The sequence below is a fragment of the Pipra filicauda genome, unplaced genomic scaffold (genome assembly GCF_003945595.2).
Source record: "Pipra filicauda isolate LSUMZ 115617 unplaced genomic scaffold, ASM394559v2 scaffold132_size2486313_pilon, whole genome shotgun sequence".
NCBI lineage: Eukaryota > Metazoa > Chordata > Aves > Passeriformes > Pipridae > Pipra > Pipra filicauda.
The window spans coordinates 1118174-1140767 of record NW_024103796.1 but is presented as its reverse complement, the minus strand read 5'-3'; the positions used below and the strand labels follow the sequence as shown (position 1 = coordinate 1140767).

General features: G+C 41.1%; 1 protein-coding gene across 3 annotated transcripts; it reads right to left on the bottom strand.

Moving 5' to 3' along the window:
- Positions 1 to 1468: 1468 nt before the first annotated feature.
- Positions 1469 to 21416, bottom strand: USP44 (ubiquitin specific peptidase 44). 3 transcript variants are annotated; one of them, XM_027732269.2, is made up of 6 exons: positions 21332 to 21416; positions 14288 to 15790; positions 4850 to 5051; positions 4250 to 4358; positions 3263 to 3468; positions 1469 to 2874 (listed from the first exon to the last, which is right to left on the bottom strand). In XM_027732269.2, the coding sequence occupies exons 2-6, from the start codon at positions 15707 to 15709 to the stop codon at positions 2675 to 2677; spliced, it is 2139 nt and encodes a 712-aa protein (XP_027588070.1). In that variant the 5' UTR covers positions 15710 to 15790; positions 21332 to 21416; the 3' UTR covers positions 1469 to 2674. The 3 variants fall into 3 exon arrangements, with proteins under 3 accessions (XP_027588070.1, XP_027588068.1, XP_027588071.1); XM_027732267.1 differs by lacking the exon at positions 21332 to 21416 and adding an exon at positions 21069 to 21149; XM_027732270.2 differs by lacking the exon at positions 21332 to 21416 and adding an exon at positions 20721 to 20861.
- Between the last annotated feature and the right edge of the window lie 1178 nt (positions 21417 to 22594).

The window sequence follows — 22594 nt, the reverse complement described above, 5'->3', positions numbered from 1 at the left end:
GGCTGCAGCTGAACCTTTCACCTGAACCTGTTTTTCTGGAAGAAAATGAAGATGGAAAGTAGAGGAGACAAAAATTACAGACTCTTGAGGTGCCGTCACATGATTAAACACAAGTAACTTGGCTATCAAACCAGCTCCTTCTGATAAAAGAGGGTCTCTTACAATATAACAGACCATTCCACCTAACTCTATCCCTGTTGCTGATACAGGTGCTGCATTGCTGGACCCTTAGTGCTACTGCTCTGCAGAACTCCAGGTGTGTTGTGGAAGCCTGACCCCAGGAACAGCTGCTGCTAAAATATGTGAGTTTCTTTGATCAAATACCTGTCTGGTTGCTGAAGGCATACAGCAGGATGTAGGCCTTTGTGCTAGCTATGGTATTTCTGCTATTTTTTTCACTGGTCCTCAACTTTGTAATTTCTTTGGCTCCAGCTGGAGCTGTTTTAAATGTAGACTCATGCTATGGCTATGCCTTGCTCTAGTTAAAGGGTGTGGAGCTAGTTACATGAACTAGTAAGTATTAAAAACTGAAGCCCAAGCTGTTGAGCACCTGAATTAGCTCATCCTTATGCTGGACTGCAGTAATCATCTCTATTCTCCCCACTGCTTGGAGTAGGACTAGAACGCTCTCCTTTCTCCTTCCTTTCTCTTGTTTGACCCAAGAGAGCACCAATGGGAAGAAAACTGAATTTGCTTTTGCAGAGTTAATGATGTCTTTCAGAGAATGCCTTGAGACTTAGTGATGTTTGCTGCAGTGAGAGCAAATGCAGGGGAATAGCTGTAAGCATAGCCTAGGCAATTCTAGTAAAGATGGCAGGATAAGATTTGTTCTAAGAGACTTGAGTATGTGCTTAAGAGTGACCACTGAGACTAAGGAACTCACACCCATGTTGCTCTCTGCAAGTCCAAAGATAGACTCCTTCCATTAATGCTTGAGTCTCTTAGGACCCCTACGTATATGGTAGAGATGATCTTGGGGGAAGAAAAAGTATCAGAAACCTGAAAGGCAATTAGCACGACTCTTTCCTCTTCCTTCCTATTTTCCGAACTACCTGTAACTAGAAAGAAGTGTTTAAATTTCATTCATTTCCTCACCAGAAAGCATAGCAGAGAAGGAAAGTACTTGAAAGACAGCACAGCCATAACAAGTACGTTCATCAGATCATTTCAGTTCAGCAGGTGGTCTTTGGCTTAAAAAAAAAAGAGCCAAACTGTCTTTGCATAGTTAATTAGGATGAGCACAAGATAAAGAAGTTTGAGATCTGAGGCTGCCATGTGCTTGCTATCTATGGCATCTTTCAGAAACAGAAATGATAGCTAAGGTCATTAATAAAAGCAGCTGTTAAATCAGTGACAAATGGCCAAAGCAGTTGTATAGTTAATGCCTTGATCCATGTCAGACAAAATCCAAAAATAATTTAAAAAAAATGTAATGATAATGTAGGAACTAATTCCAGTACACGCATGGTTTTCTTTCCACATCAAGGCATTTTATTGAGGTATAAACTTTGCAGAAGATGAGGTAACAATTTGCATAGGATTTACGCAAAGTAACTTCACAATTAAAATTTAACTGGCATTAACTACTGTCTGTGGAGGATTGATAATTCCTGCTTGTTAAATTCTCCTCGCTGCACAGCTCTGTTAATGCTAGTGGTAGGACCATGTCGTAGAAGGTACAGCAGTTGTGAGTAATGAAACCAGTCAGACTGAAGTTGCTTTCATGCAAACATTACAGCTTCCTTTCATCAGTTGTTGGTGTTAAGAGATGACTGAGACAGACAACGCTTGCTACAGCTTTAAGTAAGTCTGTCCAATTCAAGAAAGGGATGCTAATGTTCTTGTAGCAATGACAGTGGGGTGAGTGTGGGTGTGTTGTTTGGGGGTTATTGAGTTTGTTTGTTTGTTTGTTTAAGAAGGCTTTTTTAGTTATTGGAATAAAAAGCCCCTAGTTGTCAAAGTTAGTACTTTAAATTTGGCACATGAGTTTTAAGTCATCAGGCTTGTTAAGGCTAAAACATGGAAGTCTTGGTAAAAATACATTCTTGTGTTATTAAACACTCCTCTTACATATTTACATGAAAATAAGTTCATGCTCTATTTCCTCAATTTCAGATTTTAAGAAATTCTATCAACGTATCTTTAGTGTAGCTCCCCTGAAGATTGCAAAAGAATTTCACAGAAAGTCGCCTACAAAAATTCAGTTGCTATCTGACATGTTTAACATTCCTTGCTGGTGAATGTCAGTATTCTAAGAGCTAGTAGCAATTCCTGCAAGACAGTAAGAATCACGGTATCATTAGAACTATACTATAAAATGTACACAAGCATATACAGAAAATTAACTAGAGAAATATCAGTTGTCCATTGAAAGTATCTTTTCTAAACCAATTCAAAAATATTATCAAAATACAAAACCAGCTTAAAAAAATAGCCTGAGGTAAAAGTTAAATGCACATAGCAATCTTTTCCTTAAAAAAATAGCTGTATTGAAATTCTAGGTACTTACAAAGTTACTTACTGTCAATAAACCTTTTACTAACCATTGTAAAGAGTACTTCAACTAATACGAAAGTATATAAACATTGAAAAAGTACAATACTGTACTTTCATTACAAATACATAGTTATAACAATTCAAACCTTTACCATACACACAGTTAACTGGCTTTGGATTAGCTGCTACTGTTGTCCATGGAACAGCCAGCTAATTCTGTGTGCTGCTGACTTTCAGCTGTGCTAGGACATGGTACTTTACCATGTCCATTTGCCTGAGTAAGTCGTTGACTGTAAAACAAAATGTAGGCTTGAGCCTTGCATACTTCTTCCATAGTGCACATGTTGAGTTTGGAATCATTGCAGTGTACCCAAAATCCTACAATAAGGAAATACACACAAAAAAACCCGTCACCAGGACACTGATAAGTAATTGCATTATATTTAATAATTAATTACTGTTCAGTCCCATTTAATGAGTTGTGTACAAATAGTAAACTGTTTCAGTTGATCTAGTTTATGTGCCTCTATTTGTCTTAAAAGCCCAGCTTAGCTTCCTCAGATTGACAAGAGAGTTTATAACCAGAACGCATTTAACAAGCCAATAAAAAAATTGAACTCTTGGTCTACAGAACTGCAATTCTCATTCTAAGCAGTTCAGCTACAAGTGACTCCCCTTTCCTTTTGCGAAAAGACAGTAATCTTGCCAGTTTAGAATTACAAACACCCCTTTCTCCCGCACTCCCTATTTCACAGCTGATTCCTACCTCCTTCTGAATTGTAGCAGTAGGCAGTGTAGTGCCCTGAGCCAAATCCTTTCCCGTGATGCATTACCACAGCGGACAAGTCGTAGATGAAGCAGTCAGGCCGGAGAGACTTGAGGGATTCTCTGCAGCAGTAAGGCTCCATGTTTAGTATTTGGTCAAAACTAACATGTACGCCAATCTTCTCACGATGATTGCGTCCTGACCACCTGGAAAGTGAAATCAAATGAAAACTTATGGGTTTTTTCAAAGAAAGAACACAGCATTCTGAATTATATTTTAACATATTTTCAATATTGTTTTGTGCACAAAATAAATGCTAGGGGTTTTTTCTAGGCTTCCTCTTTCACTTCTTTATTTCAAGACCTTTTTAAATCTGTCTATGGTACTTATTATCGTCTTCTGAAAGATCCATCTTAAGGTCTGTGTATGGTTAGTGGGAAGTACTTCCCACCTATTATACCTCATTGGTATTTCTCATTTATCCCATCTCCTTCTCATCAGTTTCTTTTGTATTAGGGACAGACTGTACAAATGTGTGGGCTAAGAGTTCACAGAGATGCAGTGTCTGCTTCCTTACTCGCAGGCTAATGCATTCATGTATTTGGTTATATGAAGGTCATCTGGGACTTCCACTGAATACAATCCAGGTTTGTACATTCATGACTATGAGCATTTACTTGACCTGAAGGTATCACAAGATTTTTACCAATGGAGTTCACAGCAAGGTTAATAGTTTTGATCAAAACCACAGATGAAATAATTTTGGTACTAAAGCAGCAAGCAGCTGAATCAAAAAAGTTAATTCCCTACTTATAGCATATCTTACTGATGTTTAAATTAAACAAGAAAAAGAAGTTTCTAGTAACTATTTCTCATCATACTAGCAGAGTGAAATGAAATTGATGCTGAAAAACACTGATCCAGAACAATGGAAGAGCAGGAGTGAATCTGTCAGTTTGCAACACTTTCTGTTGTGGTACTACTTACCTAAACCGTTTAAGGTGTAATCTGAGAACCTGAGGTAGTCGACACACCATAAGCTGCTTCTGAGCTTCTGTGAGTATAACTGGTTTAGAAGAAAACTTCCTTCGTTTTGCTGAGGTCAAACACACAGTTACACAATACAAATCTTGGTAACAGCCCCGTATTTCAGTCTAAGATTTATCCACAAAATTTGAACCTAAATATCTATAGTATGTGCCTCCTTCGAAAGGATACACTCTGAGAGCCATATTACGAGGATTATTTTATGATGCAAGTAAAAAATACTTTTGGTCACTTACATTAGTCACCTTAATTTAAAAAGCTGATGGCTTCTTCAGCTCTTCAGCTGGGAGTATCAGAAACCCCATTAGTGTGTGATGAGACTGGACCTAAGAGAAGCATCACACTGCAAAGCATCTTGTAAACAATTTAATCTTCTGGGTGGTGAGTAACAGCTGTCAGGTGACCACACCAGGACATAAGAAGAAGGTCTTTGTTTGCAACATAGTTCTAAGACTTTCAGTACTTTCCCTCTATACTTCCATTGTCAGTTTATATTTCACGCAGAGAACGTACACATGAGTACATACTGCCTTTACTCACTGTTGCACTGATCACATGCATATATCTTTCCTTCCAAAGCTTCAGTTTCTGTAAACTTGGCCAGCATTTCTGTCAGCAGACATGGATACTGAGACGACATCATCTCCTTGCCGTTGCAGTGGTACCTCTCGGGAAACTCCAGGGACAGGTCCCAGAAAGGTTCTATGGTATTTGATTTATTGTCACAGGCAAGACATGTAACCTGTAAAAAGATATTTCAGCAGTTGCTTACACTCAAAAATTTACTTCACTAAAAGCGTACCATAACATACTTCTAAAAAAAGATTTTTTCCCTAGAGACAACCAACATAACCAAAGACAAGACACAGTAATTTAACAAAAGAAATGATACACCTAATTTCTTTTCTCTGAAGCAGCACGTCCAATACTGTTATCACAAACAAGTAAGCGATCTTATGTTTTACTGAGAAACAAAAACAGTGTCAAAATGTTCTGTCTGGGACTGTCCAAAAGAAAGCAGCTGGTGAAGTCTCAGGAGTCTTTCCTCCAAAGGAAAATTTATATGAGAAATTATAGTTTAGGTTAATTTAAAAATAAATAAAAATAAATTAAAAACACACACACGCACAAAAAAAAAAAAAAAAAAAAAAAAAAAAAAAAAAGGAACAGCTGGGGATTTTAAAGTCATATCCTTCTTACTTTGTAAGTCTTCCAGGGAAGCCTGGATTAGGAAGCACACTTCTTCAAAGAAAAATTAACAGGTAAAAATAATTTATTTCTTCTTTCAGTAAGTGGATCCATCGTCACACTAGGGAAAGGACAAGCAGTAAGACAACATAAATAAAATGTCAAGAAGTGAAGTGAGTCAACCTGGAAAATGCAGATAATACAGCAGCAGACAATTAATTTATGATAACATTAAATATTTAGGAAAGTAAGTTCAAAGTAGTAGCTCCTCTAAGCTGGAAAAGCAACACATTAGGTGTTGCATACTTCCTATTTAGATAAATACCACAAATTGTTTGGAACAACTACACAAATACATAGTAATAAAGGAACGAAAATCCATGTGGCATCCAAAGACTGTTATTTCACAGGAACCCCTTTGTGCTGCTGCTGTTCTGCATAAATTCAGTGTGGTTCCCTTCAGTTGGGTTAGTAACCCCATACAAATGTGAAAATACACTCAGCTTTGTTAAAGAGCTCCTTTATTTTCCTCTGAAAGTTTGCTATTAGGTAATTATTCACTCTGCTTTATTATTTCATGATCATTTATCTAAGGACCGATCTGTCACCTCCTGGCACCTTCCTCCTAGGTGTTCTTGTGAGTCATTATTTGATGCATTCATTAGCTACAACAGCTTATACAGGATCTCTGCATTAGCCACCTAGTGCATGTGTGTATTTATGTTCCAGCATAGACATTCAGCAGTGGAGTTAGGAAAGCGGTTCACTGCTTAAAGTTTTAAGATGAAAATGCCACTGCCTTGTTCTTAGAAAACAAAACTTCAAACTTACATAGCAGAAAAGAGGAGAATCTTCTGTTTTAATTTACACTGACAGGAGCTTCTTTTGTAAGTGCTAACATCTGGCAACATTTCAAAGCCACAAATTATTAGTAATTCAGGGCTGGAATCTAGACTTGGAGACAAAATGATATGTTTGGCCACAGTTCAAGCTAACTCCAGCATAAACACAGAATGACTAATAGATTTCTGCTGTACAAATGGGTAATTTTGTCGGGCCAAAAGTTTATTTAATTGATGAGTTACTTAAGAATTTGTTGTGCATGAAGGCACACTTAAGATTAATGGGCTCAGGATGAAGAACACACGTGAACTCAAGACAGATAATTTTAACAAGTTCTGAGGTTTTAAACTTAACATAATATGTTAATAATCTAGATTATTTTAAGATCCTCTTTCCCAACTAGTTAATAAGTATGATCCCAGAAAAAAAGAAATTAACAGACCCAGCTTCCAGTTTTTGCCTCTTAAAAAAACTGAGAAAGATAAACTGATGCAATAGAGCTGCTTCTCATCTCATCACGCGACTGTGAACCAAGTCCCTTTGTGGGGACAAAATCCGGTACTGATATACAGCTGCACTTATTTCCTCAAATTCAAGACAGTCCTCCTCACTGCGACACTGCAGGAGGGTTAAACTCTGGGATTTATGTACTTGCCAACAGCCAAGTAACCTGACACACTCGGGTAAGCACACGCCCAGCCACATCAGCCTCTGTGCGCTGCCTGCTCCTGTGCTGCCTGCTCCTGTGCTGCCTGCTCCTGTGCTGCCTGCTCCTGTGCGCACTCCCACTCGGTGGGAAAGGAGAGGGAAATCAGGGCTGGGACAAAGGTTGTAGTATTTTTCTTAGCCAGACCTGAGCTTACAAATTGGATTACTCAAAAAGTAGGAGGATCTCTACCCTTCTGTGGAATCCATCTGCACCGGCCTGTGCATTGGCACTGGCTTCACAACACTCCCATCGCTCTTCTTTCTGTCCTAAATGGAACTCCTTTTTCTCACACTCCACCACCATCCACACAGTGCAACCCAGATTTTCTTTTTTCATGAAAGGCACTGAAATTGTAAAATATGTTGAAAAACTTGAATGAAATCCAAGGTTTTTATAAAAAACAAAACAAAACAAAAAGAACCTCAAATGTGAACTCAAAGGGCAAAAACTTTATGCATCTGTCCAATGTAACTTTTTATAGTATAAGTATGCACAACAGTAATAGGGAAGTGAGTCTGCTCTAGCAATCTGGTTCGTGATGTGTATCTTTATGACTATATTTTATAAATTCAGAGTTTGATTTCACTTCCCCGTTAGAATCCGTAATTGCTATTTTAGGAAACCTTAATGCTGGAGATGTTCACATTAGAGCAAAGTAAGTAAATTATTGGGTTTAGCTACCCAAATCTCTGCCTTATGTTCTGCCCTGACCACCCTCTCATGCCTTGAAACACGGGTACTAAATACAATTGTTTGGTTAAAGCTTAGTATTCAATCATGGGCCAAAGGCCAGACTGAAAAGAGCTGGATCAAATTGCTTGATTCAAGCTAAGCATGGAGACCACTCAGACAAGCATCATTGTGGCCACAATAACTTGATGGACAGCCACTGCCCTGGATGGCATTCAGTCTAAATGCAGCCAAAGAAAATAGTTAACATATTGCTGCAGAAGAAGCCAATTCCATCATCAGCTGTTTTGCCTATGTTCCCTGCACTTGGATGGAGGAAAGAAAACTTACCACCTCTGCCCTAACAATTTTTTTTTTTAGTTTTTGTGCTTTCACTACTAAAGTTTTCACTAGATGAGAAATATATAATTAGTAATTCAATTTTTCCACAGCAAAGTAACTGAAACTGAAGGAGATCTCTAGAATACTGCTATAATATGGAATTCATATGACAGTCTGTGTTTAAAAGGACCCTAAACTTTGTAGTGATGAGCATATAGCATCACCAAAATGATCTTCATTTATTTAGCAGAATAACATACGCATAAACACAGCAAACTGGTCTGTGATTCAATGGCCTCTTACAGATTAATTTAAAATGTCACCATCTAGTGACTGGAAAGCAACTTGACAATCATTTTGTGTCTCAGGCTAAACATAAAAGCACAAAGACTAATACTAAAATATAGAAATCAGTATATAGGTCATGAATTGGTTTAAGCCCCAATTACCTACCTGAAGTTCTCATCTTTTTAACCACCTATTCAGCGGGAGACAATTTTCAGCACTATTCTCCCCCAAACTCTAACTCTGCTACCCAAAACTGAAGGCTTTCAAACAACTAAAGATTTCACATTTCCCCTTTCATCAGCCAATCTGTCCTGAAAACACACTTTACACACAGTTCACATACTGCATGGGTTAGAACCTACTTCACTCCCTGGGTCTTGACATATTCATTGCTGAGCACTGTCGTGCTGAGCAGGGGCAGGGGGAAGCATTTTGCTCAGATTCCATCTCAAACATGATAAGGAAGTAATCAAACCCCTTGGGATTTTTTAAGGGTGCCTAGAGATATCAAAAGCTAGCTCTTAGTAGGCACTTCTATAATAAATACTGGAGCCAATTCTTTTGAATTCTCAGCAAGTTTGCAAGTGACACAGAGCAGGGAGGAGTGGCTGGTAGGCTGGCTGGGGGCACTGCCACCCAAGGGGACCAGGACAGGCCCAGGAAAAGGGACAACAGGCACCTCATGCAGCTTTACAAAGGGAAATGCCATCCTGGACCCGGGCAGGAATCACACCAGGCACCAGTCCAAGCTGTGTTGGAAGCAGCTCCCTAGAGAAGGATCTGTGGAACAAGCTGTCCATGAGCCAGGGATGTGCCCCATGGCAAAGCAGGCCAACAGCCTCTGGAGCTGCATCAGGCAGAGAGCATCAGCAGCAGGTCCAGGGAGGTGATCCCTCCCCCCTCCTCAGCCCTGGTGAGGCACAGCTGAAGGGCTGGGTCCAGTGCTTAGAAAAAAGGGTGACACAGACAGGCTGGACTGAGTCCACCAAGGGGCAAGGAAGATGATGAAAGGGCTTGGAGCAGGTGACATACAAGCAGGAGAGGCTGAGAGAGCTGGGAGTGTTCAGCCTGGAGAAGGAAGCTCAAGGTGGATTTCATCCTTGTGCATGTGTGTATATGTATGTACATATACATATATAAACACAGACACACCTTATGGGGTAAGTAAAGAAGCCTGAGCCAGGCTCTTCTCACTGGTGCCCCCTGAGAGGACAAGAGGAAACAGGCACAAACTGAATGAAGCACAGGAGGTTCCCTTCAGACAGAAGAAACTGTTTTTACTGTGAGGATGCTCTAGCACTGGCCCAGGCTGCCACAGGAGGTTGTGGTGTTTCTGGCCCTGGGGCTATGGAAAGAAAACCTGACTGCACACAGCCCTGAGCAACCTGTTCTAGTTCACCCTGTTTTAAGGGGAGTTGGACAGGAAGATTTCCAGAGCTACGTGTGTAGGTACATGTGAAATGTCATGAAGTAATCATAAAAAGAATGAAAGCTGAGCAACTGAGGGAATACAAACAATGTTTGGTAACAAAAAGGTTTCATAAAATGACAATTGATCTCCAACTATTGTTTTGCCAGTTATTTTGTTATTATTAGATTCAAATATACTTTTACATCTCTTTATACAAAAATTAATATTACTAATAATTTGCATTATTATTTCGGCATTATTTAAGAGTAGGTTATAATATTCAGAATCATACTGCCTGGCTTACAGAAAAGTAATTTTTTCCTGTTAATTCTCATGACAAGAGGCTTATTTTTTACCTTGGGAAGAAGTTTTAAGGTTTTACCAACACAGAAATTTTATCAACATAGTGGCCAAGAAGCACGATATAGGAAATATCCAGTATCTCTTTTTCTCAGTAACTACTGCTTCTTAGTTCCAGAAAGCTTTGTACTATATGGGTTGAACTGTGGGACAGTTATACTGGGCAATTAATTGGAGACACATGTGCTATACTCCAATTTCAAGAGTGCTTCCAAATCAGTCGTATCAAAAACACATTTCTATTCTTTTACCATTTCCCATGTCCTGATAATCTATTAAAATCTAATTCCAATCCAAAAGGGCCTTCTGACTTTCAAGCAATCAAACTCTGTGTACTTAATGTTATCCCAAAGGTAAAACAATTTACTTAAAAAGCTGAAGTTTAAGAGGTGAGAGCTGTATCTACGTGTCACAGATTTTGCCACCACGATTATCTTCAACTTTTCCAGATCTGCTAAGCTAGCTTCCTAGCTCAGCTAGGTTGTCTAGATCAGCTTACACAAATATTTTGTGCCAATTTCCCTGCCATCCTCCCTCGCCCCCCCCAACAAAAAATTAATAGTGGTGTAACTACACACAGTTTCTGCTCATATGATTTCTGAGCACACATGGCACACAATTTTCCCAAAGCAGTGGGAAATACACTTATTTTGAAAGCTAAAATCTTCTATTTCAATTTCTACATTTTTAGAAATACATCTGTCCACTTCCTTGCTTAATATGGACAGTTTGAAATAAAGATACTTTAAAAATTGTTGCATACTGTGCTATTTAGTTTGTACCATTCAAAAAAACACAACCCAGAAGAACTCTTGTCTTGAGAGAGACAGTAGCTAAGATACTTGAGCTCTTGAAGTATACTTTAAAGATCTGTGAACCAGTGTGGGTTAGTTCACCACTGCCACATAACTTCAGAGTGCAGTAGTTTCTCCTTTCCCATTGAAGGACTGAGGACAGGAGACAGGAAGCACTTTCCATAAGAGTACAAGCACTGAGAGATTGAAAACAACTAGTATTTTAATAGACATATTGGCATCTGCTTACAGTCCCAATGGGTTTCAGAGGTACGAGCCACTGCTCCAGCAGATTTGCCTCCGAAAGCATAGGTTTACAAGGTACAAACTCCTTTTTCAACTAAATGCAACAGCACAGCTTTCTCCAGACAATCCCTGCATGAAGACTAGCATGTGAAAAGACAGAAGGGGAAAGGTTTTGTAGCTATATATCTGATCTTTACTTCCCTTGGATGTACTAGGTATTGAAGTTTCACAGTCTATACTGCAGAATAAAAAGCTGAAATCCTAAAACGAACATTAGAATAAATATAAAATAAAAAAACAGAGGCAATCTGCTCATGCTATTCCTGGAGTTACCCATTACCTCGTCTAGTGCTCCATAAAATAGTAAAATATTTCAAGCAGCAGATGAAGAAGACTTGCTTTAAATCAGCTGAGAACACAACTAAACAAAAACAACTCACCCATATAAAATGTGTGATGGTTTTGACATCACCCAAAGCTTTTTCTAGTTATCAAAAAGTAATCTGCCTAAGATTCTCACACACTCATTTCTCTCCTTTCTTAATATTATATCCTAAATTCAGTTAGTGCTGAACTAGGCAGCCATTTCAATAGCAACAGATTGATGGCACACTCAGGATTATAACTTCCCTTCAACTTAAATTAGCATAGCTGGAAGAGGGGGGAAATGTTTTATTGCACCTGTGAAAGTAATGCAAAACCTAGGTAAACACACAGCTTATCTGCATTGTAAGTGATCCTCCCCGTACTGGATCAAGAGTAGTTCATAGTATTCCTGAGGCTTGAAGGTCAGGAAAATTTACTTCACTGCACTTGAGTATCTCATAGAATCAAATATCTTGAACTGATATTTCTATACAAAGGGAAATTATAGTAAGTTTTTGGTGATTCTAAAACGGAAGGCAACTGCACACAGAAATGTGCTTTTCAATTCCCCTTTTTCATTGGAGTAAGATGTAACATTAAATACTCTAGACTAAAATTGCATCCTATTTTTAATAAATGCAGCAGGCAATGGCTCCAACTATCTTCTAGAGAGAAACTGTAATACTGTCACAGCTTGTAGGTAAAGTTAAGCCTACAAGGACTATTAGTACGCTCCTTGCTTTTAAAAGCTTGACAGAGATGTGATAACATAGCAAGGAGTCTGGTTTTTTTTTCCAGCCCTGCATGGATGTTTTCTTGCCCTTTTTGTTAACTTCATTAAAGCTGTTCTGACAAATGCATAGTGAAATCATGATGCAGGAGTCTTACTGAGGAAAGGAAAATAATTGCTTAACAGTTTTTAAACCTTCCCTGTGCAAACACCAAGGAGGAATCATTAAGATGACCTGAATATATTTTACAAGGAAGAAATGTAAATCTTCAAGGGTTACATTTGCCTTATAAAACTTACCATATTCAAAAGTGCTAATGAAGATTAAACTGAAACAAAGGAGTGTCAGAAGACAAAGGAACATCAGAAGGGGTAGAGTGTTGGACAATCTGTGGGAACTGCCTAATAAGACAGCAAGAAATTACTACAGATAACAGTCTCAATACTCTTTTTCTTATTCCTCTTATTTCAGGCATTCCAGTTCATCAAGGCTGTATTTTGCACTCATACATTGCCCAGCTGCATTAAGAGCTGTGTGTTGTAGTCACAGAAGTCACAGGATAGCTCAAAACTATTTAATTCCCTTCTAGTTTTATTCAATAGTGTGGCGTTTGTTTGTTTGAATTTACTCAATAGTAATTCTCACTATTCCCCTCCCTGCTCTCAGGAAGGTGGGAGTCTTTCTAGTCACAAGCCTCTTCACAAAACAAAGCTAAAAATACGTGAAAGAAGTGGTACTACTGAAATGATGCTTATGTCTTTAGAGCCTTGAAAACTTTTACCAAAATAATGAATCCTGTAAGGCTTGGAATGCAACCAAACCTTGTCAGTATTCTTAAACAATTAGTTCATTTTACTAATAAAGTTCCTATTTTGGAGAGAAATGGAAGTATGCCAACAGAAATGCTCTTACACTGGGCCAGATAGAAGGTAGAGGATGATCCGGTTGTATTAGCAGATCTAATTTCTAGATACTAGTTTGTAGTAGTTTCACAAAACCTAAGATGACTAAAAGCAAACATGTGCTGCAAGCAACCCTGTTACCTCATTATGAAGTTTATAAGTATTGTAGCAGTAAACAATTCTACCTCAGTCAAAACCCACTTGGATTTCTAGCTTCACATATTAAACCATCACTCAGTCAGATTACCAGGAAGAGACACATTTTTAATTTGTGTTAAACCTCTTCTTTACACATCATATTCACCAAATGCCTCTGCACTCCCTCAGTAAGGTGTGCATGCATACTAAAGTTCAATTCCAGGCAGACAAGATTTTCCCAACTTCTGTTCCTGATGCAAAGTGGTTAGATTTTAGATTAATTCAACAGAAACAAGCATTTGTTTGTTCAGTCAGTTCTCACACATCTGTACACACACACACACAGTTGGGATATGCATCATAGTAAGTAAACACATTGAAATACTTAACAGGGAGCCAAGACAAAAAAAAAAAAAAAGAAAGAGAGAGTAGTCATGCAGAAAAAAGGAAAACCACCATTGCCTCCACCCCACAAATTTGGTTCCTGTGTTGACAGAGCCTTCTGTATCTTTGTGTTGTAATAGAAAAGAAGTATGAGTATTTCTGTACATAAAATCATGACATGCAATCACTCAGTGGTAATGAATCTCAAATTCAAGCTATTTACTGAAATAACATCCTGTTTGACATCCATGACCTAATCAGTTTCGACTAAGATGAGATTTACACCTTCTGTAATACCTTTTATCACTATAAGGATAAACTAGATACTTAAAATTGTAAATTCTTTACTCCTTCAAATTATTTGGTGCTTAACAGTAGAGATAAATATTTCTCAGTAGTTGGAAAGGTGTGTTTTAAAATAGCAGTTTTAACACTTATGTTTACCAGATGAGTCTTCTATTGATAGCACTTTTCTTCTGAAACTCCCCATCCCTCCTCGGTAGTTATAAACGTATGAACCTTTGAAGTATGTCCATCACTTACTGACTATTATAAATCCAGAACCACAAATCATTACACAACTTAAAAAAAAAATCATAAAACTTACCTGACTCAATAGCTGTCCATGAAAAATGTTGTTAACCACAGTCAAAACCTGTTTTATAAGTTTTCTTTGAGAAGCAGGGATAAGAGCTGGGTATCTGGTCCCTGTAGTCTCCAGTTCCTGCTGTACTTTATCCAAAAGTTCACAGAGAAATTCCTGAGCATCTTGTTGGGCATATCCTCTGAAGGCTGGAATTAGTCTCCACACAGAATGAAGCATGGCAAAAGGAGACACCAGTGCCCATTTGCCAGACCACATAACCTGGAACAGAGTATGCAGCTCATGACAGAGAGAAATATGCTTTGAACTGGGCTCCCTGGGCTGAATGAGTTCCATACTTTTTGATGCTCCTCCACTTAATCCAGAGGATAAACTAGGCCGCCTCACAGATCCCTTTACTTTCTCTTGGTTCTCATTCACATGTAATGTTGAGGCAGCTATTGATGGGTGTTTAGACGAAGATCTTGTTTTACCATTGGTTGCTGTTGCCAGCAGTTCCTGAGTTTGATTGAGATCAAGCTTTAAAAAGCACTCTCGAAAAATAAGTAAGTGACTTAATACCTGCAGGACAGAATTCATATAGCATGTATTTCCCAGGTTTCTCAGTCCTGTTACCCCAGGAGTCACTGTGGGCCTTCGTTTAATTGGAGAGTCACTTATTTTTTTCAATCTCAATTCATCTGAGGTATATGTCTCTTTCAACTCTGTCACAGAGTCCATGTTCTGCGATGCTTTTTGAGGGCAGGGTTCTGTTTTTGAAGACATTCTAATCTGATTTTGTAAACGACTGCTCTTTCTTGGAGGCATCTTTTCCATCTCTGCTTTCAACTCACGCTTTCGTTCTTGTCTTCTCTTCCTAGCTTTGTCCTTTTTTTCCTCTGCTTCTTCCCGACGTCTTTCTTCTTCCAAAATCCTTTTTCCAGTAGGTGTCAGCTCAAGCCACGATCTGAATATTTTGCCAAGGAACGCGCGCCGTCGGTGCCAGAGAGCCGTGAACATTCGATCTGCATTCCGAAGCGTGGCTTGGGCACCACCATGTGAAAGGTAGGAATCATCACTTGTACCCATAGAACGCAAAGTCCTCCCGCTCCGAGTAGTGCACTCATAGTTTTGACTCTTGATTGCACTTAACGTACTCCGCAACAGCTTTAAATCACCAGTTGCGTTATCATTGAGAACGTAATCGTCGCAGAGATAACAGAAAACATACAGATCATTTACTTCCAATGCCACGGGGTGCCTGCTCTCCTGAAAGTGCTTTAGTGCATGTTCTTCGATGTATCTTCCACATGCCACATGTGAGCAGCTGAGGCACGCCCACACAGATTCCGTAGTATTGCAGTCCATGCAATGCCATTTCTGTGGATTGAGAATGGAGTGATCTTGGGCCAGTCGCAGACGTCCCACATGCTTACACTTATCCATTGTTAAAACTGAAACTGCAGAGATATGCTGGCAAAACACATCATCCAAACTGTTTTCTGTCCATGATATTTCAATCTGCAACTAAAAAAAAATATATATATAAATTACAGATCATAAATACCCAAATGTATCCCTTTTACAGGAGTCAGTATACCAAATTCATACCTGAGGTTAAGATCATGACCATCATCCAACTAAGTCCCACCAAGCACATGAAAGCAGTCAGTTATGTGGAGCCACACCTAACACCATCATCAGCAGTTCAACATTCGGACTAAATTGTCTGAATACCACTGTTGATATTCCCAGTACCTTCTGGCCAGTCAGGACTGAAGCATACTAGCTACAATTTAGGCCTGGGTTTGTTTTTTTTTTTTTTCAAAGGAGCACTGATTTGGTTAAAAGACACTGTTACAGAGTTTGGATACAAGCACGAAGTGAGACTGGTCACCCAGAGAAGCTGTGGATGCCCCATCCCTGGTAGTGTTCAGGGCCGGATGGGACTGGGCTTTGAGCAACCTGGTCTAGTGGAAGGTGTCCCTGCACATGCCAGGGGGTTGGAGTAGATTACAGTCCCTTCCAACCCAAACCAGTCTGTGATTCTATGATTCCAAAATTCTTCTATTAATTCTATTCCTAAGCATACAGGTGCAGAAGTGCAAAGGTCACTTATACAGTGCCAACAGTTCAGACAAATGAGGCTTTATACAACTCGAACCCTTTATTAAACCACACCTTTAATTAAATCACTGCCCCTCTGTGCTCAGTCAAGCCCATTATACCATTTCTACAATAATGTATCTTAAACAAGTATGTTTTAACATGTCATCCTAACACCTCTGCAAGAGTAACTTGGAAAAGCAGAACTCAATTTGTTAATATGACAAAAATAGTAGATATCTACCTCGGTTGCTGCAAACTTTATAAAAACCTGCATTTTGAACCAATCTTTCCAATATGTGTCTTCAAAAGATCATTTAAAAATCTCACTAGCACTGGCTTACATCCTTTATTAAGTTTATATGGTTGCATTTGTTTGTTCAAAGCTGCTGTTTTTGCTTTCTCCTATAAGGTGCATTTTTCCAAAACAAACAGGCTGGCTCTGATTAACAAAAATTAAACAGACAGTGAAGCATTCTTTACATTTTTACCATCTTTCTTTGACTATCTCTTGTTTAGATATATCATCTAGAGATAAACGATAATGGTGCTGTGGTGTGTCATGAAGTGATTATATTTGATCTGGGGCATTCGTGCCCACCAGGACTGACTAGAAGGGTCAAACAGCACCAGCACCACTGTCATTATGCGCAGTACTTGCCAGATGAAACAGTTAATTCACTTGAGGAGTTCCAAGGGTTTGTCATATATCCAGGCTATGCCAAGTGAGACAAGTCATGCCATTACAAATGCATGCTGCAGACCTGGCCTAGGCTGTACAATATCAAGGTCCAGGATTCTATGCTTTACAGATAAGCAAGCCAAGCTACAAAAGTACTAAGTGATTTACACAACTCTGGATAGAATCCAAAAAATTATATTCCGGCTATTATCCTTAAATATGCTAATATTTATCAATTTTTTCAATTCTGAAATACATGGAGAGGTTACTCAATGTAGAACAGATGTTTAGTGTAAAATAAGCATTAGATAGAGGGAATCCTAACATACAATGACACAACACCACTAAGGATGGGAAACAGGTAAAAGGTTGCAGCTGGCTAGGAAAGAAGCTTTAAATTTCATCTGGTACTTAGACAAAAACTGTCATTAAAAGATTTAACAAAAAATGTCTTTGTTTGGTCAATTGGCCCACAGCTAGTGCCTTATAAAATGCTCTAAAACAGACATCAGCATAAGAGCTGTAATAACTCTCTAAGCACATAATCACATTGCACGTGTTGTATAGATCTTATTCTGTAATGGAGAAAAGGCTGAACCAGCTGTAGTGAAACTAATACAGCATATACAATTTTACATGCCCCTTTTAATCATGCTCATTCATTTTAGCTAAGAGTTGTCTCCAGTCCATACTCACTACACCAAAGAATTTCAGGCACCAAGACCTCTGGGTACTCACACAGCAACTCCCAGATTAAGTACCAGACACAGGAGGTCAAGATGCCTTGTGTGCTATGGTCAACAAATCACAAAAGTGGCTTGCTTAACTTTTTCAGCTTGCTAGCATCCTCGATATTCATTCTTTTTAAAAGGCAATCTATTTGTAGGTACTATGTAGATTCTTTTACAAAAGTTGTGCATAGTAAGTTTGCTTTTTATATTGTCTTTATAAATAAGACCATTAGCACTATCCCATGTCTTCTAGTCTGACAACCTATTTTCCCCAATAAAGCTGAGCTTTTATAACACTGATAAAATGCACATAAATTTCAGAGTTGGACTATGTATCTATGTACACTAATTCTTCCTGGACTATTGAAGTAATACCTACGTAAAGCGTGTTGCAATAATTAAATATGGTATACAGAATTTTAAGTGACAAGACTCCTATTTGTGTTTTTGGGCTGAGATAAATAGATTCCCCTGCATATTAGTAAAGGTCCTTTCCAGCAGACCAGGAAAAACCACTAACTCTGTCTTCCCACAGGGCTGTCACACACAGCAATGCTGTCAGTCAGAGAAGTCGGACAGGTCAAACCCTTTTTAGTTTTGTTAAAGTCACTGTGTAAACACCGTGCCTTATTTTTCCTTCTTTTTAATATTATATGGTCAGAGTTATTTTTTTTTCTCAATTTTAAAAACATTATCAAGACTGAAACTATTTACATGCCTCAGCATAAGCAGATATTGGACTGAGGACAAAAGCAGTCTGCTGATTTCAGGACGACCACTGTGTAAACCAGGGTTGCACAATCAATCTCTTCATGCAAAAACAACACGACTCTACGAAAGCGCAAGATCAGCGCCTTAAAGAGAAAAACCTAAAACCCCAGCTCCCCCACCAGCAACCAAGCCAGCATGACATTTTCCCACCTACGTCGATGTGTGGAGAAAGGAGACAGGGTGGAAGGGGGAGGGGGAGGAAACATCCTGGCATGGGAGTCTTTCTCTGAAGAAAATGTAAAGAAACCAAATTGCAGGGTTTGGTCAAAAAGACTGCAAAAAACTTAAAGGGTACAAAAGTGAGATCAAGAAAACTTCAGATGAATGTCAAGCAGCACACTGACAGCATGAACGTTTGAAATACTGAAACAGTACATCAACTCACAAAATTTAAAAACTATACCTTAGAATCAAGACTTGGCAAAATACAATACCTCAGGGAAAAAATAAGGAGTGAAGTGACAGATAATGGTGGAAGAAACGTGAAAAATACTACATACTCATTCCCACACCTACTAGAAAGCTGCAGCAGGAATAAAATAGTACAAGCCAACACTCCGAAGTTAAAATTCCCTAAAGGAAGTTATTCAGCCCTAGTTTCTGCATTCTTCTCTCCTGAGGTTCAGTTCTGTGCACAGACACAAAGAAACTTTGAATTAGTTGATCGGCGCTTCAGAGATCAAGCCCCCACTGTGTTCTTACTACAGACCTGAGCAGAAGTAGTAAGCAAAATAGGAACTACTAACATACAGAACAGTACTATTGAAACCATTAAGTTGTCTGGGAACCCAGAGACATACAGAAGGCTTTTCTTGCACCAAACTTTCACAAGCTAAAAACAAAGATATATGGAGAAGGATTTTTCTTATTGAACCTTTCAACCTTACTGACATGTTTCCTTTTGTTTCACTTAAGAATGGCTGGTAAAAAGTACATTTTTTGGTAATTCATGGCCTGAAAAAGTATCTGATAACAAAAACAACTTAGCAGTCAGTAAAACTGATGATTTTCTTCCATTTTTGTTCCATGTAAACAATAATTTAAGACTTTAAGAATTTAAGATTCATTTTCACAGCTGATAAATTTAAAAAATGTAACTCTAAATATACACAGAAGGAAGTATTTTCCCCTTATCACTACTTTTGTAACTAATGGCTTGGCACATAAATGAGAAGTCTCAAGCCTTAGATTAGAAATGCAATATATAGTTTTACAATTATATATCCACAGACGTGTGCATGTGTGTGCACACTCTTGTGCCCCTTTTATATTCTGGCTTTTAAATTCGATGATAGTTTAACAACTGATTTTCATCAGGTTCAGATTACTTCTTTTAGTATCTGAAAACACAGGAATCGTGGGTACTTGAACAAGTGAAAGTTTTAGATAACAAGTATGCTAACTAGAAGGCAACTGTGCTGCTTTATTGATTTCTTAAACTAGTTTTCTTGAAGAAAAAACCTAAATGAAACACTGATGTGCATAACTTCCAGCTGCAGTACAGTCCCGAAGACATAACAGTAAGAGTTAAAATCAAAGCAGCACTTAAAAAAGAAATTTTTGTATGTTATTTCCGATTCTTAAGAGGACAGCCTTTGACAAGAAACCCCCCAGCCTCCTTTCTCTGGAGCCATGCAGATCTCTGTTAAACTTTTTTTGCTCTTTTTTTTACCAACTAAGGAATGTACATCCAGCGTGCCGCCTAGAAGTGGCCATTTACACCAGGACACTACAGACAGCGGCACAGCTTTACATTCGATGTCTCCTACAGCAAATAACCGCGCATTTCCTGCAGCGGAGAATTCGAGGTAAACAAACAATACAGATTGAAGCACTTTTCACAGAAGTACGGAAAACACGGCGTTTCTTACTGGTCTGAATTTACACTTGACAGTTCTTCCCGTTTAGAAAAACGAGCATCTCTGCCTGCCCTGACAGCTCTCGGGGAACGCCTGGCTCCTGTTCTGACTGACAGCCCTGCAGACACCCCGGCTAAACTCGCCCAGGGCTCGATGCCGCGGTACGAGCTGTTTGGGTAGAAGGTCCAGCGCTTCCCGGCGTATCGCGACATGGCGCGACTCTTCGCCTCTCGCCACCACAGGCGGGAGACTCGGGCGGCGGGCCCTCCTCACCGCCACCCTCTCCTCCTTCCCCCGCTCTCCCTCACCTCGACGCCTTCCCAGCCACGCCGGGACGAGCGAAAGGACGGGACACCGTGCAGGGGTTCCCCGCCACACACGGCGGCGAGGCGGCAGCATGGCTGCTGCCCGGCGCGGGAGGCCGGTCCCGGGGCCCGCTCCGCCGGCCCCACGCAGCACTCGGCTCGCCCCCGCGGCAACGAGCGCCTCCTGCTCAGGTGCCGCTCCGCAGGCACCGCGCCGCCGCTACCGCCCCTCCCCGGGAGAAAGGCGCGGCCGTCCCGCGCTCCCCCCCGCGGGGCACCTGCTCCCGCGGCCCGGCCCGGGGGTGTCACCGCCACCGCCCCGCTCCCGACCGTCGCCGCCGCCGCACGCACCCGTCACCGGCCGCCGCCGCCATCTTGGGCGCCCCGAACCGCCGCCGCCGCCTCGGAGCGGCCCCTCGGCGACGTCAGCGCCGCGCGGGGCCGCCCCCGCCCGCCCCGGCCCCCGCCCGGTGCGGGGCTCCCCGTGACCGCCTCCCGCCGCCGAGGGCGGGGAGCGGAGCGTCCGCGGGCCCCCCGGGGAAGCACGCTAACACCCCGCGCTCACCCATCACCCGCAGCCCCGCGGCCACCCCAGACCGCCGCCCCGCACCCACCTGCCGATCGCCATGTGCCGGTGGCGGGTCTGTCACCAGATTTGTAGTGGCAACCGAAGTCCTTCCCACGTCCCCTCCCACCTCCCCCGGCCTCCCCCGCCCGCCAGGCCGGTCCAGCGGGGCCGCTCCCCGGGCAGGGGCGCTGGGGCGGGCGAGCGGCGGGACACGGTTCCCGAGGCACCGGGGGACTGCTGCTGCCCGGGCCCGCGGGACACCTGTTGGCCCCGAGGTGGGTCTGTACTCAGCCGGGAAGGAGCAGGTTCTCGCCCTCCCCCCCCGGCAGCGGGTGTCCACATTGTCCTTCCTGCATTTCACTCGTGCTTTGTCGTCGGTGTCGCCGTCCTTGCGCGGGCACGGTGCGAGCTCTGGCTGCGTGGGCTGAGCAGAGCTGCGCCCCAGACCTCTCCCGGTGGCTCCCCCGGCTCGCAGGTGCCGCCACGAGCCATCTGTGGCCTGGCCGCTGCCTGGATGTGACGGTCACACAGAGACTGTAGCGGGGATCTCAGCCCGTGAAACTCCTTCACATCGTCTCTCTCTCTGCGTGTTGTTTGTGAAAACTTGTGCAAAGCAGCTCACACGGAAAAAAACCCAAGCTCTTATCAGGCCTCTGTTACTCATCTTTTTTCAGCCTCAGGTTTCATTACAGAAACTTAAATAGGCAAAAAACTTGTAAACCCACGTCCTGCAGATGTCCTGTTTTGTAAATTTGAGGCATCTTTACGCTGGTCCTTTTAGAACTAAGGTTTCTGAAGTACAGCCAGCTCTTTTTAGCTCTGCCAGCACTAAATTGAATTGATTTACACTTGTGTGTGCCTTCTGCTCTGCCCCGCGCACAGGTAGGCTGTGTTTGGGACGAGGAGTCTGGTGTAAACTCCGTCCCTAGTGAGCAACATCACTTTTTACACCCATGCTGAAGTGGGTTGGCTTGTGGTTTATTGTGAACCTGCTCAGAAAGTCAGTGCACGGTGCTACTGGCGATTGCAGAATGTGATTGTGGTGTGTGTGCTGCTGCTTAGTCACAATAAACAAGTGCTGGTTTGATGCAGTGTGAGCATTTCAGATCAGACCCTCTTGTTCTGGATCCAGTATGCATCAGGATGTTTTCATGATGGCATCAAAATCTTGCACATCTGTTTCTGTGTTTCTAATTGTGACTTCACAGAAAATGTGTTTCAGTTTAAAACTTGAAAACTATACGCCACAGTTGCCTCAGTTCTCCTCCAATAGTGCTTTGCCATTCTCTCCGTTTCTGACGAGACTGCT

Excerpts from the sequence above, each read along its gene's own strand:
- USP44 (XM_027732269.2), bottom strand. The coding sequence starts at position 15,709 with ATGGATAAGTGTAAGCATGTGGGACGTCTGCGACTGGCCCAAGATCAC. Across the intron at positions 4,359-4,849 it reads TGCATGTGATCAGTGCAACA|CAAAACGAAGGAAGTTTTCT; the intron begins GTGAGTAAAGGC and ends GTTTGACCTCAG. Across the intron at positions 3,469-4,249 it reads TTACACCTTAAACGGTTTAG|GTGGTCAGGACGCAATCATC; the intron begins GTAAGTAGTACC and ends TTCACTTTCCAG.